The sequence below is a fragment of the Cydia pomonella genome, chromosome 28 (assembly GCF_033807575.1).
Source record: "Cydia pomonella isolate Wapato2018A chromosome 28, ilCydPomo1, whole genome shotgun sequence".
Classification (NCBI taxonomy): domain Eukaryota; kingdom Metazoa; phylum Arthropoda; class Insecta; order Lepidoptera; family Tortricidae; genus Cydia; species Cydia pomonella.
In genome coordinates this window covers 1,789,410-1,807,319 of record NC_084730.1, presented here as the reverse complement: position 1 = coordinate 1,807,319, position 17,910 = coordinate 1,789,410, and the positions used below count along the sequence as shown (strand labels likewise).

Genomic DNA, 17,910 nt, shown 5'->3' with positions numbered 1-17,910 from the left:
CTTAATAGCATCGTTCGCAGACGTTTCTACTTGTTAAAAATTAATATAAGAAGAAATTAATTTTATATTTTATATTTTTCGCACAGATAATGCATAACAACCGGACTTTACTTTTTAGTATTTGCAGTTGTAGCCGCAATAGAAATATATCATCTGTGAAAATGTCAACTGTCTAGCTATCACGGTTCATGAGATACAGCCTGGTGACTGATGAACAGACGGACGGATATCGGAGTCTTAGTAATAGAGTCCCGTTTTACCCTTTGTGTACGGAACCCTAAAAATTACGTAAGCCAGGTGAAGGGTTAACCTCTCTCTTCCTACTGACGCAAAACCCAACCAAATTTAAATTCGAAATTGAAAACTTCCAAGGTGGTTTTTGGCTGTCAAGTAAGACAACTAACTTACGGAAGTTGGAAATAAATCTCCATGTACCAAAAAGTGTCATCAAAAAACCTTAAATAGGTGGCGCTACAATACCTACAATACTTGAACAAAAAAATCAAATCATAGACAGCGCACTTCACTCCGTCAATAGCGCCTAGGTTCTTAGCTACTCTAGCGCTACTCTGGAGAGATTTGGAACTATTATTTATAGCTGACAGCTGGACACTTTTGCATCAGTTCTACCATAAGAGATGTCACTCCTCTTAATTCCACACTCCATAAGTTAGTTAACTTAAGCTTAGTTGACGACCGGTTTGGCCTAGTGGGTAGCGACCCTGCTACGAAGCTGATGGTCCCGGGTTCAAATCCTGGTAAGGGCATTTATTCGTGTGATGAGCATGGATATTTGTTCCTGAGTCATGGGTGTTTTCTATGTATTTAAGTATTTATAAATATTTATATATTATATATATCGTTGTCTAAGTACCCTCAACACAAGCCTTATTGAGCTTACTGTGGGACTTGGTCAATTTGTGTAATAATGTCCTATAATATTTATTTATTTATTTTAAGTACTGTGACGTCTTGACTCCATTGTATGACAAGGTGGTAAATAAAATACAGATCATGATCGTATGCCTGCGGTCTGCACGCCATGACACTTCCCAACGGACTTCGACTTGCAGGTAGTTGGCACAACACATTTGTGTAAACGTCACACGTATGAAACCACCCCTCCCTCTCTCCCCTCTCTGTTGCACTTGTACATTTGTACATAAGTGTGACAGGGAGGCAACCCGTCGAACGTGGTTCGCGGTAGGCCCTCAGCACCGAGAACCAGTATTTTGTGCCATAATGGTTTTACTGTATTTTATGCAATCGTGATATAATAGAGAGCTTTTCAGTCGAGTACCGTGTTTGCTGAGTTGCCTAAGTAAGGTACGAGATTGTAAAGCTTGATTATATCACTATTGTATACAATTCTTTTTCTACGAGTCATCTAAAATAATACTATAAAACCTAAATAATTAATTAGTAAAGTATCTCAGTGGACATAAATGTGGACATAAACACGCGACTCCCGCCTCGTGCCCCGCGCCCGTGTCGTATTTTGTATGGGAGCGCGGCGGCACGTGATTGGTCAATTATTTTTTATAATTGACTACAGCGTATCGAAATGAATTTTATAGTTGAGTTGGAGCCCATACATGAAAAGTACGCAATTATAGTTTGGTATACGAAATCTTAATTCAACCATTACAGTCGACGAGTAGAATAATAAAAATTTAAACGATTTTGTACCTTATAGTAGTAGTCATAGAGATTAGTACGTCCATGTTCGACGTCCCGTGGCTCAGCGCCTTGTACGCTTGCTTGTAGAAATGCCACCCGCCGATGAACTGGAACAATCAGATTAAATGAACAAATTAGTAAAAAATAATCATAGTAACTATTGGGACCGTGCGAAGTGCATCCCCACCATGCACTTCGCAGGGTCCCACGTAAGTAAAGCGATCCCAGCGCATAAGGTGGTAAAAATCAAAAAAACCACCCCCTACGTCCTAGATCTCTATTTTATATCAGCTTTGCCCGCAAGAATTACTCTCGGCACACTTTTTTCAGACGAGTCCCTAGTTATTATAATAAGTACCTACTTGATATTGATCCTTTTCACATTTCATTGTCTAGTCTCAAAATGATACTTAGACGTAAATTGTTTTAGTTCAAGTACATATTTCATATAATTAAATACAATACAATGTACACAATGTATAAATGTAACTTTCCGGTTGTCCTAATACCTACCAAATATTAGTAAAAAAAAAAAAATACAACATATCCGATAATTAATGAAACAGACAGTAATGTCAAACCTGTTTATTGTATTTTTTTTTCTCCTCTGAAGACTAGTAAATAGAATTTAAGTATGGCTCATGATTTCATTTTCTTTATGCTGTTGGTATGTATGTTAACATTATGTACTTAATAATGAACCTCCAGGTCTATGATTCTTAAGTATGTTAAGTACTCTACATTGTACTTCAAATCCATTTGTATATGTGACTGTTTGTGTTCTAAATAAATGAAAAAAAAAAAAAAAAAATTTGAACTACCTGCGGATAGCGTCTTTAACATTTCGTACAATTATATGGCTCGAAATGAAACTTTGATTTACGATTACTCCTGGAATATTCCATTAAATTGTATGGTGTAAGGGACCATTGTAATCTGTATGAAATGCTTAATATAACTAACGTATTTATTTTGATAATTGTTAATAATGTGTCCATGTAAATAGCTTTGCAAATGCCACATATTACGTGATCTTTTTCTAGAAGTTACGAATTGATATAGTAAGTTATCCTTAAAAGATAGACATTTAACATCGCGGACTTTTTTGTAGACCTACGAATGAGAAACAACCCCACCATACATTGTGTTGTTATAGCTCAAACGGATTAGGCAGCGTTTTCGATTAAAGCTCCTAGCCAGCATGATTTTTTCCGAAAACATCGTTATATTTCAAACAATTTACACAAAACCTTAACAAGTTATATACTTAAGCCTTCATCAAGAATCACTCTATTGATAGATGAAAGTCGTATGAAAATCCGTTCAGTAGTTTTTATTTTTGGAGTAGTTTAATAAGATGTAGTGAATTGACGTTTTCCCCTAGACTTGCGGACACTAGGTTGCGTGACAGTCGTGCACGCTCCCAATAGTAGAGAAGTGGCATGAAGGAGCCAGGTTCAGACACCATAGCCTTTTAACTTTTTTTTATACTACGTCGGTGGCAAACAAGCATACGGCCCGCCTGATGGTAAGCAGTCTCCGTAGCCTATGTATGCCTGCAACTCCAGAGGAGTCACTTGCGCGTTGCCGACCCTAGCATCCCCCCTCGTTGAGCTCTGGCAACCGTACTCACCGGCAGGAACACAACACTATGAGTAGGGTCTAGTGTTATTTGGCTGCGGTTTTCTGTAAGGTGGAGGTACTTCCCCAGTTGGGCTCTGCTCTAGATCTGGAATGACGTCCACTGTGCTGTGCCCTACCACACAAAGCGAGATGACATTCACAATGCCCATACCTCTCTTACAATGCCCATACCTCTCTAACCTGCTAAGGCCAAGCCATACAAATGTGTGTATCATAATTGTGTCTTAAAATTGTAAAATTGCTTAATATGTTCCAATTTGTGTCACTTTGGCAATAGCTGTAAGGTTCAAATTGTAATTTGAATTAATAAAATAAAAAACAAAATAAAAAATTTGCCACTAAAATTGGAACCTATGGTATGTGTAATACAGTTGATTTTATTTTGTTTGAAAACTGAGCAAAATAAATGCAACTCTGTTCCAATTGAATATGATTTAATATTTCGTCGAACTGAATAAGTCCTATAGGTAGGACCTTGGGCCTTATGAGGATAGATACTTGCAACTGATTGCCCTAATAGTGTTGTTACGGGTTTTTAAAGAGCCTGAGGTCAACTGGCGCATGCATTAGTTTTTGAACTTCGCCTCATAGTAAGCGGACCCTGTAGCTCATTGAGACTTAAGCTACAGTGGTAAATGAATGAATTTATGACAATGAATGATTACAAGAGATAAATAAATTAATGAAAAGGAAAGGATGAAAATAAAAATATTATAGGACATTATTACACAAATTGACTAAGTCTCACAGAAAGCTAAAAAAATGATTTATTTATGATGATTTATAAGCTCAATAAGGCTTGTGTTGAGGGTACTTAGACGACGATATATATAATATATAAATATTTATAAATACTTAAATATATAGAAAACACCCATAACTCAGGGACAAATATCCATGCTCATCACACGAATAAATGCCCTTACCAGGATTTGAACCCGGGACCATCGGCTTCATAGGCAGGGTCACTACCCACTAGGCCAGACCAGTCGCCGAATAAATAAATAAATGAATAAATGTGAATTCATGAATAAAATAGTACAAATAAATGAACGATTTAATGAAAGAATAAGTTTGTATTCACGAACAAATTAGAAAGAATGAATGATAGAGCAAGTGAATGAAATCCTAATAGTAACTACCTGTACGGGGGTAGCCAGCAGGAACATGATGAGGTTCTCCAAGCTCAGGCCAGGCAGCACGCAGCACATGTCCCTGGGATCATGATGGTGGCCCATGCTGGCCATGAAGTACGCCATGGCCACCATGCAGGGCCCACCGAACAGGAGAGAGATTAGGAACGCGTTCCGCCATTTTCTTATTTCTTCTCTGGAAAATAAAACAAAAGACAGATCTTGGATTAAGTACCCTCATATGGACTTGAAATATTTTAATAAAAAGGATTTCAAGTACGTAATTTTCATAAGACTTTACACATCTTGCTTTGCCCGCCAAAGCGCATACGTCAACTGAGCATTCCATTCGAGCATTCCGATAAAGTTCACGATGACGGGAATTTTAAGCATTAATTTTCAATAAAAAATTGGTTTTGATGTTCATTTTATAAACTATAAGCGATATTCCAATGTAAAAAAGGCAAAAAGTACATTCCCATAAACATTTAATGCTTAATCGCCGTTACAAAACAGCGATAACTTTTCTTACCAACTTACGGTAATTGGGTATTAATTGAAACAATAGTTTCTGAAAACTCCCTGACCGCACACAACAGCCGTAGCATTCAAAGGATCATAAAGCGTGGAAATGGTGACGTGAGTTTTCAATTGGCGTTTTTCCCTAAGTGGTTGACATCTGTGATGAACGAATAAGTCAGTAATTGAATGATAACGAAGTACACAAGAAATACAATACAATACAATACAAATCCTCTTTATTGCAGAACCTCTGAAAAAATGTACATGGAAACACATATAATACATGAAGATAGAGGTAAACAACATGCGGCCTTATCGCTACAGTGCGATCTCTTCCAGACAACCTTTAGGTAGTGGAGAAATGAAACTTAAATTAACTAATTAGGAGGTGCAAAAAACTAAATAGCAAACTAAATTAAAACTAAAATACCCTTAAAATTTAAGTCTACAACAGCAAGACAATGCATATACATACATACTACTTACATAATTATATACCTACATATATACATATATACAATACTATATAATTCTTGCCAAAAGTGATAACCAGTAACGCGGACAAAAACACTAAGGAAGGGACAGATAATAGTCTTCAAGATGGGATGGGAAGGGAGAAACTACTATATAATAAGGCGCAAAGATATTATATGTATACAAACCGTACAAAGAAAACACGTATTTTCTTCTAGATTTTTTGTCTTTTTGGGCCCTTATTTGTACAACAGGTTAAATTCAAAATAAGACTTATACCCACTTAGCTATGTTGGTTGTAAGAATATTCTACGACGCGCCCTTCAAAAAATGACATACGATGATACAGAGAACTTACTAATAGTCGTAAAATGATTTCTTACTGTACTTTGATATAGAATACTTAAATAAGTTATTTTGTTAAGGTTATCACCCTACCAGATTTTTATTGTGTACTATTTATAATTATAATTAAGTGAATAATTACAAATTAATTAATATGGTCCTATTCTGCCTGAAACACAGGAACTCCTAGTTCAGGCATTTGTAAACTTTTCCTTATCCTTAATCCTTAGTCTTTAAGTGCTAACACTGTACTTATACTGTTTTCAATAAAATTATTTGTATTTGTATTTGTATAATACTCACTTGTGTTCTAAGTAGTTGGAAGCGCCCTTGCTGTTGGGGCTGGCGACGGTCGCCTCGAAGCCTAAGTTGTTGATTGCTTCACATATCGTTCGTGGACCTATAACTTCAGCGTCGTATTTAACTTTCCCTCTGCAAAAAAAATATCAATATATATATGGTAAGGCTGGCATTTGTTAACAGCGACGATCCGGGTTCGATCCCCGGACGTATATGAAGATATTACTTTATTTTTTTGTACTTAAATTTCATATTTTTGTTTGACTACGACGACCGGTTTGGCCTAGTGGGTAGTGACCCTGCCTACGAAGCTGATGGTCCCGGGTTCAAATCCTGGTAAGGGCATGTATTCGTGTGATGAGCATGGATATTTGTTCCTGAGTCATGGGTGTTTTATATGTATTTAAGTATTTATAAATATTTATATATTATATATATCGTTGTCTAAGTACCCTCAACACAAGCCTTATTGGGCTTACTGTGGGACTTAGTCAATTTGTGTGATAATGTTCTATTATATTTATTTATTTACTAAGCGAATGTGAAGCTTGAGCTAAGCGTATCAGTTTCAGCTTGTACAAACCACTGGATCACTAGCTCAGTGCCCTGCCATCTGAGCTTCCAAGACCTTAGCCAATACAGCGAATATTTCCTCCATATATGAGCCTTAGGAAGGCCCTAGCGACATCTACCGTAAGATGTTATATTTCTTAAACAGTTATTGTAGTTCCAAGTCATGTTGTACAGTAGAATCCGGATATAACGACCTTGAAGGGACCGGCGATATTATGTCGTACTAACCGGATGACGTATAAAACGGATATTTACATATGTATTGTAATTATGTATTGGACCGAACTTGAGTAAATAATATCGACGCTAAAAACGGTTAGTCGTTATAAGCGACGTCGTTATAAATGAATTCTACTGTAGTTCGAGTCATGGGTGTTTTCTATGTATTTAAGTATTTATAAATATTTATATATTATATATATCGTTGTCTAAGTACCCTCAACACAAGCCTTATTGAGCTTACTGTGGGACTTGGTCAATTTGTGTAATAATGTCCTATAATATTTATTTTATTTATTTAAGTCATATTGGAAATTAAGTAACGATGCGTAATACCAATTCCGCGACAATGGAGCTTGATAGGACATGTTTTACGAAGGCCAACCACCTATCCAAGCAAGTGGTGACTTGGAAAATTCCCGGAAAAAGGGGGCCAGATCGCCCACGTACCACCTGGAGGCGAACAGTGGAAAAGGAGGCTGCATCAGCTGGCCTCGGCTGGGCGGAGCTGGAGGAGGCCACGCTGGACCGTGATAAATGGAAATCCCTTCTGAAAGCCCCTGATGAGGGATAACAGGATACCATCATCATCATACTCACTTGCTGGTGGTAAGCGCGACGGAGCAGGACGCAACGCCGGTCAGTTTAAGTACAGTCTTCTCGATTTTATTGACGCACGACGCGCACGTCATGCCGCGTATCTGCAACGATTGAATGAATCAATTGGCGATCGAATGAATAAATGATTAAATGAGTTTTAAGTAATGAATTAATTAATAAGTGGGTGAATATAAATTGAATGAATAAATGACTAAATGCATTTGAAGTACAGTCGACGGCAAAAATATGTTATATTTCTTTTACAAAGGCGTAGGGTGTAAAAGCGTAAACATATATTTGACTGTACACGTTAACAAAAGGGAAATATAGATACATACGTAAACAAATGTTATCAAATGTTATAACAATACCAAGAATTAGTTATTTGTTTTACAAGGGAGCAATGTTGTTGTTTAACCACTCGTGGCGTCGCGAGTGGTTCGAAAAGTTGAATCGTGAACGTTGCGAGGGTTTCAAGGCACGAGGGTTAAACAAATTTTGCCACCGAGTAACGCAAGGAATTTCTAACTGAAAAATATCAAACAACAACAAACTAAAACAAATCAAAATGAACGTTACAAAATATTTATCATTCAAAATCATTATTTAAAAGTCAATTCAACCAGCCCACATAAGGAAACAACTCAAAATTTGCATCAGATTCCTTTGCCACACATGTGGATAAAATGCAACTTTTTCGTCAGTTTTTGAACATGCAAGAGAACCATTACAGCATGTGTGGTGAAAAGATTTTTAATCGAAATAAATAGGTACATATGTAATTTTGTATCTAATATTGAAAGAAAATGTTTTTTGTATTATCAACAGAGGCCGGAATTCTCGTGGCATTTTTAAGTTGTCCTAGCGACGACTTATTTATCGACTATCGATATCCATAAATCGATAAAAACTAGAACACAACATATTAAAGAAGATTTAGATCAGAGATAAACAAGAAAACTTTTGAGTAGTTGAACATGTGAAATGAAGATACGGAATAAAAACAATGAAAACTGAATAGTTGATGATTTCACATTTAATTACTTCAGTTCAGTGTTTTTTTTTAATTGCATGTTCAAACTCTATTTTCGTGTTAACAAGGGTTGCATTAGTTTATTTATTAAAGAAATAGATAGTCATATTTTGTCCATATTATCTAGTTAAATTACTTTTTTTACAGTCAAATATCCTATTAACTTTTTAATATAAATAAATAAATAAATAAATAAATATTATAGAACATTATTACACAAATTGACTAATTCCCACAGTAAGCTCAATAAGGCTTGTGTTGAGGGTACTTAGGCAACGATATATATAAATATTTATAAATACTTAAATACATAGAAAACACCCATGACTCAGGAACAAATATCCATGCTCATCACACGAATAAATGCCCTTACCAGGATTTGAACCCGGAACCATCGGCTTCGTAGGCAGGGTCACTATCCACTAGGCCAAACTGGTCAATATGTTGTTTTCTTAAATTGTATCGATAAATGATAGATGTCGGAAGTCGATAAATGGGAAGTCCCTATGACAAAAATGCCGCCAGAATTCCGCCCTCTCATTATAAAACATACCATAATATATCTCTCCTTAAATCCACAACGACAGCATGTAAATGAACAAATGATAGTCAACAATTATAACCTCTAGCTGCCATCATACAAGAAATAAATGTCCGTCAAATTAGAATTCATAGTAATTAATATCACTAACTAGCATTATAATGAAAAATACTCATCATCTGTTTGAGTTTGGCTGTTTAATTGACCTATGCCTTCATTTGATATGGCCATTTGCACATTTGAAAAAGTATGGATTTCGACTAACAATGGAATTTGTATGCAACATTGCTGTTTGGAAAGCGTTGGTGGCCTAGATGTAACTTGCAATCCGGAGGTCGCGGGTTCAAACCCCGGCTCGTACCAATGAGTGTTTCGGAACTTATGTACGAAATATAATTTGATGTTCACTAGTCGCTTTTCGGTGAAGGAAAACATCGTGAGGAAACCGGACCAATCCCAATAAGGCCTAGTTTACCCTCTGGGTTGAAAGGTCAGATGGCAGTCGCTTTCATAAAAACTAGTGCCTACCCCAATTCTCGGGATTAGTTACCAAGCGGACCCCAGGCTCCCATGAGCCGTGGCAAAATGCCGGGACAACGCGAGGAAAAAGGTTGCTGTTGGGAAATCGAGACTGCAAAGTTTTTACATACATACATATACATAGTCACGCCTATTTCCCGGAGGGGTAGGCAGAGACCACGGATACAGCGGGTCTGCTCCATCCAATCCAAGTAATAGTATCTTACTGACAATAAGGTACTGTTCAAGCCCCCTTTTTAGGTTTCCATACTTCGAAAGGAAAAAATGGAACCCCTATAGGATCACTTTGTTGTCCGTCCGTCTGACTGTCTGTCAAGTCCCTTTTTCTCAGGAACGCGTGGAGATATCAAGCTGTAATTTATATCAAATACTCAGGTCTACTGTCCCTTGGAGCTGTCAAAAAATCAAACTTCTAAGCCAACGCAATCTAAAGATACAGCCGTTTATGCCGCAAATTTTCGACACTCGCAAAGGAATCAAAACCGACAGGGTACTTCCCGTGAACTCAGGATCTTGAAATTTGGTACGAAGCAACGTCTTATAGCACAGATAAAGGAAAAATTGCGAAAACCGTAAATTTTAAGTTACATTATATAATAATATATACCTACAGGTTTGTACGGAACACTCGGTGCGCGAGTCCGACTCGCACTTGGCCGGTTTTTTTTATTTTTCGAGCCGTTATTTCTTCATTCTGTCCCTAAAATAAAATTTGGTCGCTTGCTACGATCCTGACATACCTCTTTCGCTTCCTTCACTTTCATGACATTCCTCATACACGCTCGTCGGTTCAGGGTGCTCTTGACCTGGCCTTTCTTCAGGATTTCCCCGATTTGCAATTTTTTTAATTTTTAACTGGGAAAGTCGACTTTACCGTCCATATTTGAGAATAATACAATGTCATACCGTGAGTTGTATTTCCTTAAGGCCCGTTCCGTCATCGACACTGAGCACTTCGGAGGGGAAGCCTAATTCAGTTATGCTGTTAGCGATGTCGGTGGCGGAGATCTTTCTAGGGGAGAAACTGACTTCTGCCTTGGCTGCTAACAGCGCAATGAGGACGGAGTCCACACCTGAATAATATAAACAACATTAATAACAAAACTTCATTAAGGCTCTCATATATTAATAGTAGATCGTGTCACCAGGGAGCAAAATGACATATTTATGGCGAGGGCGTACATTGAATCTTAAACGAAGCGAAGGATTCTACAATAGAATCCCGAGAGTAGCGCGGGATTCTAAAGTAGAGCGTAGTGAGTGATTTAAGTGTGTTACGCCCAAGATGGAAATAATTTTGCTCCCATGTGACTCACACTGTTTTTCATATCATCTATGAGGAAATTATGATGTTAAAAAATATTATTTTAGTTACAATAAAGTACGCACAAAAATATAAAATAATGTTCTAGAACAGAAAAGTGTTAATTTGATCCCTCCTAGCAGGGAAAAAAAGTGCCACTTTGATCCTAGCAGCCAAGAAAAAGCCGTTTTCCGAATTGGTGATGTGAAAACGTTTTAAAACACATGTTTATCTTCCTGGAGTTATAGTCAAAAAATTAGAAAAACTAACAGAAGTTTGAAATAGTAACATTAGTGTCGAGGCAGGGAATGTATATCCTAATAAATAGACCATTAGCCCAGCTGTCTGTATAATTTAGTAGACCAGCTGTCTTTTCAGTAGACCTTTAGTTATTTTAGTAGACTATTGTCCCAGCTTACCATATAACTTGGCACAGTGTTTTTTCGATGGCAGCAACTCGCGATGCACATGTCATGCATTTTACTTTTAACGTACATCGTGGTTGCTTCAGAAAAAACCAACAAGGAGCATTCCATGTAATTGTCTACCGTTGTCCCGTACAAACGTGAATTTTCTTTAGATTTGCAGGTACCAGGGTTTCCTTTTCTGTGACTAATGATCAAAAATATGAACAGGAAAATAATCCGAAAGAAAAGCCCGCAACACAGGAAATAAAATACGTCCGTACGGGACAGCCCGTGGAATGCTCCACTAAGTGTATCACTTTCTCAGCCTCTTTTGACAAGATAGACCCTTTCAAATGTTTGTCTTTTGAGTCGACCAGCGGTCTTTTCAGTAGACCAACGGTTTTTTCAGTCAAACAGTGGGCTTGCAGTTATTTCAGTAGACTGCTGTCCCCGACAGCTTACCATATAACTTTGAGCAGTGTTTCTCGATGGCGGCGACACACGACGCACACGTCATGCCTTTCACTTCTAACGTACATCGTGTTAACTCTGATTCTGATGGTAGTTTGCCCTGAAATCATAAACTGTTCTACAGGTTCCGTTCTAGTTATCTGCTCATGCTTAACCCTTTGAACGCCACTCCTATCCTGAACCTTATCAGAATACACAAAGGTTTTTATAGGGTTGTTAGCCGCTCGCATTGATTGACGTCTTCGGCAGTCAAAGGGTTTACGACACAACGCACTAGAACACAGCTTCAATCGCAAAAACGGTAGTCCTCAAATTAATGAATAAGTGAACTAAAATGCACGATATTTAAGATATCTTTCCGAGATTTCCTTGTGACTTGTCGTTCAACATACTTTTGGTATACGAAAACAACACTAATTTAAACTCTCGCTGCAATGATGTGAATGATATCTGGTACCTGTACCTATAACAATATTCTTATACAAGTTTTTTTTATACCACCTCGCTTATGGCAAACAAGCATAAGCCCGCCTCATGTTAAGCTGTCGCCATAGCCTATACAACGCTCATACTTACATTAGTTTGTGTTTTACTCTTGGTTGGCGACGGTCTGACTAGCACGCCGTCACCTGAAGCATCTTGGTTGGCTTTGCCTTGTGAATTAGGTTCTGGAAAGACAAAAGCCTTTTAGTTAACAAACAGAACTATTGAAAAACTAATCTAAACTGTCTTCTTTTTGTAATAAAGACCTTACAGAGACAGTTGAAAATGCTATCACTTGCAATTAAGCTTAGAAATAAATTAAGTAATTAATTCTTACTGGTGAATTTTCAATATAACTTTGAACTCCGGTAGCCGTTTAAGTGTAAGGGTCTTACGCTAGATGTCGTTAGGGTGCCTCCCTAAAAGGCCCATATGGTGGAAATATTTGCTGAGTTGGGTGAGGTCTTGGTAGCTCAGATAGCAGAGCATTGGGCTAGCGATACAGTGGACGTGAGTTCATGTCTCATGTAAGAAACTAAATTTTTCTACTTTTAATATATTTCTAAACTTAATAGCATCGTTTGCAGACATTTCTTCTTGATATAAAATTAAAATATCACTTGCAACATGGAATCAACACATTTGATGGACGTATTATAGCCTACTGGCGCATCTGCGATCTGTTGAGGTGTAAGAGTAAAGACGCTGGCCTGGACTCTAGCTGGACCAACGGTCTTTCCAGTAGACCCATGGTCTTTCCAGTAGACCCATGGTCTTTCCAGTAGACCAAAGATATATTTAACAGATAATAACAATTCTTACCACTATTTCCATTTGTTTCCACTCCATCGACGCTCTTGATCGACGTATCGAATCCCAGTTCGTATATGATGTCTGCGATCTGTTGAGGTGTCAGAGTAGAGCGGCTGGCCCGGACTCTCGCTGTGCCGGACGCGAGGTCCACTGTGGCGTGGATAACGCCAGGGGTTTCTCTTAGAGCACCTATAAACGGAATATTTTACACAAATTAGAAATTTTACATTTTGTATTCAATGTACCTATATTAACATTACCTAGCTATGAAGGCGATTTAATTTGACTAATAACTGTACAAGTTCTATTCAGTATATGCGCCTTTTATAGTGTATCCCAAATGCAATCATCCTGTAGCATCCTGTGCAGGAATACGTACCCTCTATAGTGTTGACACAAGACTGGCATGTCATGCCGCCGACTAAGATGAGCACGTCGCTCTCCTCGGCAGCTGACATGTCTATCAGCAGATCTGTTGGGATTTCTTTCGGTAGGAGATTTCTGGAAGAAGAGAAGAAATTTTGATGTAAAATACAAATGTGAAAATGGGAGCTAAGTTCAGTATTAAGGCGAAGAGCCCACGTAGCTGCGGAACGGTGGAGGCGTAGCGTGAAATTTGGTATCACGGTGTAGGTAATCCCCCTAGACCGGACACACGGCGCTGATGCACCGCGCGGAACGTCGGAGGCGCGGCGTCGTGTGACGAGACGGATCTGTCTATTTATGTGGGTTCTTCGCCTAATAATCTTGAGGGCTAAAATTCTACTGGAAATTTCGTTTTTCAAGTGGACAATCTAGCATGGTCAGCCTTTCCAAAAGGACCTTTGTCATTTCAGTACATTATTGTTTAAGTAGGTAATTTTTCAGTCTTTCTGATAGACATCAATTCTACAGATCGTCGGCCTTTTCATTAAGCTGGCATTCTAGTATATCAATGTGTATTTGATTAGACTATTCATATGCAAAGTAGAACAATACACTTTTTTGTCTTCTCGCTACATAGCCCATAAAGGCTGCCTGTGGGGTCTATCAGAAGTAATCTGGATTTTTAGAACACCATCGGTCTTTTAAGTAGATTATGGTATTTTGAGCACTACAATTTCATCACCTAGTGCAGGGGTTCCCAATCTTTTTCAACATGCGGCGCAGTTACAAGTTTAGTATTTTGCAACGGCGCCCTTGTAAATTTAAAATCACGGTCGAAAAAGAGTGACACGACGCTATATTATTTACCGATGCGAGCGCTCAAAGAGGTACCCGCGAATATTTGTGGTTTCGGATAATGATAGAACTCACGGCGCCCCTCTTTACTTTCTACGGTGCACCAGGGCGCCGCGGCGCACACTTTGGGAACCCCTGACCTAGTGTCTTCCGCCCTGTGGAACCTGTGTGTCCAAGCATATGTGTTTTATTGGCCCACAGATCACACCCGCTGCACGTATAACCGTGAGAAGACCATCGGTCTTTCTAGTAGACCACAATTTTACCTACTCTCGTCTTAAGCGGTGTTTTGTATGTCTACACCAATTTCTTCTATTCGCTCGCGAATCACCTCAGCACTGTACTCTCGAGGCGTATAACGAAAGTATCTAGAGTTATTGAGAAGACCGTAGGTCTTCCCAGTAGACCGTGGTATTACCAGTAGACCAAGGTACAATCTTACCTAGTCTCGTCCTGAGCGGTGTCTTGTGTGTCAAAACCCATGTCTTCTATTCGCTCGCGGATCGCCTCCGCGCTGCACTCTCGCGGCGCATAACGGAAGTAGCCCGCGTTTTCTGATAGTTCCACCTGCGGAAAGAAAATTTACACATTGTGTAATGCTGGAAGACCACCGATCTATCTAGAAGACCGTAGTAAGAATATATTTTAACAGTCCATGTTTTTGATAGGAAGCCAAGGCACAGACGTCGATTTACTCGATTTAGGCGGCCAACATTATTTTAAGGTGTAAGTCATTTCTAAATGGAATCAAAAATGCTAAAATCGTCAGATTATTGAAATGGTGCCCATTTCAATAATCTATATATAATATCTATCTATATATATCTATATTTGATTTTGATTTGATTTTTGATTTTATTCAAGTAACCACAAAATGTAACAATACAGGGCTAGCCTAAGACATTACATTTCTTATAATTAAGGTCATTATAATTATATATGTTAAAAAATACTAATAAAAATAAGCTACACGTCATGTCATAAAATACATTAAACATTTAAATAATTAAATCAGGTCAGTAACTCGCATATTTTTAAACAATCTTTCTCAATAACCGTCCAGCCGTCCGCAAACAAATCGCAGGAGTGTTGCACAGCAGCGAGCTTATTGAGCTCAAACGGGCGAGTTGCGCCGCGAGACCGTGCGGGCGGGAGGGACCGCGAAGAGGCGCAGGCGGTCAGCACGAAACCGGGCACGCCCGTCTGGGACAAATAGTCGACATGCCTCGCCAACTAACTCAGAACAGTCCAGACGACCGCGCAGGATACGAAGCACTGTTACCAGCTGGTCGAACAGTCTGCGCGTCGCTAGTGCATTGTATCCTAGCGCACCCTGCAAGTAAGCCGTCGGATACATGAACGGATAGTACCCGTACATTTTCTTGAAGAGAGTATGCAGAAAACATTTTTGAACCTTCTCAAGCATAAGCATGTAGGTCGTCTCGTATGGGCTCCATACGCACGAGCTTGCTTCCAGTTTGGATCGTACCAGAGCAGAGTATAAAACTTTGAAGACACCAACATGCTTAAAGTCCTTGCAGTTACGTGTAACAAACCCCAAGCGTTTAAACCCTTCTGCAACCAGAGAGCGTATATGGTCATGAAATGTAAGACCAGGATCAAAGAGCACCCCCAGGTCCTTCATAGAATGAGTGCGGGATATAGACTTGCAATCGATGAGGTAGTTCGAGAGTATGCCCAGCCTAGCCCGGGTGAAACTCATGACATGGCACTTGGCCACATTAAGGGAAAGGCGGTTTTTAACGCTCCATCGATATATCGCATCCAGGTTATGCTGCATGTCCTGGCAATCGGACGGGGTTTTGATATCTACCATGACTTTTATGTCATCGGCATATAATAGAAGTTTACCGGAAACTACTATATATAATATCTATCTATATATATCTATATATAATATCTATCTATATAATAATCTGACCAAGTCAATAATGTTTACCAAGTAATTAATCCATCATATCTTAATTTGACGCGCTCAAGTATTTCAAGGTGGCAACGTTTTTTTACTATTCTGACGGGCTGTCCTCGACTCCCGGTTCGGTTTTAAGGTCTCATACTTGGTGGAGGTACTGGACAATAACAGGATGCAAGGTATCCGCCCTATCTTAATTTGACGCGCTCGATTGACTACAAAAATCCTCTCTTGGGCTATCCAACCACTTCGACTTTGGTGTATCAAGGCGGTTTGTTTACAGTCTACCACGAAACGCGAAAATCGAAATTTCGTTATCGGCCTCTCTATCCCTCGAATATGCAAGTGATTTCGATTTTTGTGTTCCACGGTAGGCCCTCAGTTTGTGGTAGTAGCGCCGTCTACACAGCCCTTGATCGGGATTCAAACCGCCACCAGAGCCTACTCTGTCTCAATGTACATCCAGTAGGTCTTTCCAGCAAATTTCGGGTACTTCTTGTTTTTAGAGGTAAAAATAGGAATTTAGAGGGTTTCCTCTATCTTATCCCTAAGATTGACGCCGTTTTCCGGTACTTCAGGGAGGGGAGGTTTTCCGGTACTTCAAGTAGACCTTTGGTCTTTCGAGTAGACCGCCGGTCTTTCGAGTAAACCACCAGTCTTTTGAGTAGACCAGTTATTTCGAGCTTACCTTAGCATGCTCGACGCCCCGTAGTCCGCGGATAGTGCCCTCAATGTTCCGCACGCAGGACTGGCAAGTCATGCCCTTGATCGGGATTCGAACCGCCACCAGGGCCTGCTCCGTCTCCCTGTGAACGAAGAGAAATAGTGTTCAGTATTTTTGAGCTTTAGTAGAGGCTGAGAAAATACTACAGATGTGATGTTGCGGAACTTTCCAAGAAGTAGGAAAAGTTCTACGAAAATTTTACCGGAAACAAGAGAAACTTTACTGTAAATCTGTTTTTAAATTTGTTTTCTTTGTGGTGCAATATAGTTATTTGTACAACAAGAGAGCAAAGTTTGATATTTCTTCGAGTGCTTATTTGGAGCGCAGTAAGGGACTCAAAAGCACACGAGATGTAAATAACTTTGATCTCGTGTAGTACACAAAAATTTTCACGGCAGCAGGGTGAACATATTTGAAAGGTAAAAATACAACCTGAAAAAATGTATTAAAAATACAACCTGAATTCGTCACTATACATTTTCAAAATGGCGCCCGCAAATGAAGAAAAGGGGGGTATTGTTTTTTTTCTTACCATAGCAATATGAGTATCAAATGAAGACTAGTGAAAATACCATTCCAAAAATATATGTAAGCAGTCATTTTTTTTTGTCTTTATAATAATACGTATATACGTATACGACTTGTTATTGTGTTGTTTTGGTGTACCCATAAAGTTATTCTCTCTGTTTGTTATTATATCCGCGCCGGAACACCGTTTTATTTATTTAAACTTTATTGCATAAAATATATACAACAATGTACAAATGGCGGACTTAATGCCAAATGGCATTCCCTACCAGTCAACCATAGGGCCTAACAAAGATACCTAGAATTGGTGCAGAGAATGAAATAAAAAGCTAACCAAACATACTTATTTATAAACTACATAAATAAATAATAACAATATATAAACTACCACATATTTATAAAATATATACTATAAATATAATA

General features: G+C 38.7%; 1 protein-coding gene across 6 annotated transcripts in view; it reads right to left on the bottom strand.

The window, feature by feature from the left end:
* The window catches only part of LOC133533049 (copper-transporting ATPase 1), a 100,465-nt gene that overhangs the window by 42,142 nt on the left and 40,413 nt on the right, over window positions 1–17,910 (bottom strand). For all 6 annotated transcript variants that reach the window (XM_061871975.1, XM_061871974.1, XM_061871971.1 and 3 more), the window contains 11 exons: window positions 16,924–17,041; window positions 14,745–14,869; window positions 13,461–13,582; window positions 13,091–13,270; window positions 12,362–12,453; window positions 11,777–11,885; window positions 10,511–10,677; window positions 7,491–7,591; window positions 6,102–6,230; window positions 4,467–4,653; window positions 1,690–1,787 (listed from right to left, as the gene is read on the bottom strand). In XM_061871975.1, the coding sequence (XP_061727959.1) occupies window positions 1,690–1,787; window positions 4,467–4,653; window positions 6,102–6,230; window positions 7,491–7,591; window positions 10,511–10,677; window positions 11,777–11,885; window positions 12,362–12,453; window positions 13,091–13,270; window positions 13,461–13,582; window positions 14,745–14,869; window positions 16,924–17,041 (1,428 nt within the window). The remainder of the gene's footprint in view (window positions 1–1,689; window positions 1,788–4,466; window positions 4,654–6,101; window positions 6,231–7,490; window positions 7,592–10,510; window positions 10,678–11,776; window positions 11,886–12,361; window positions 12,454–13,090; window positions 13,271–13,460; window positions 13,583–14,744; window positions 14,870–16,923; window positions 17,042–17,910) is intronic.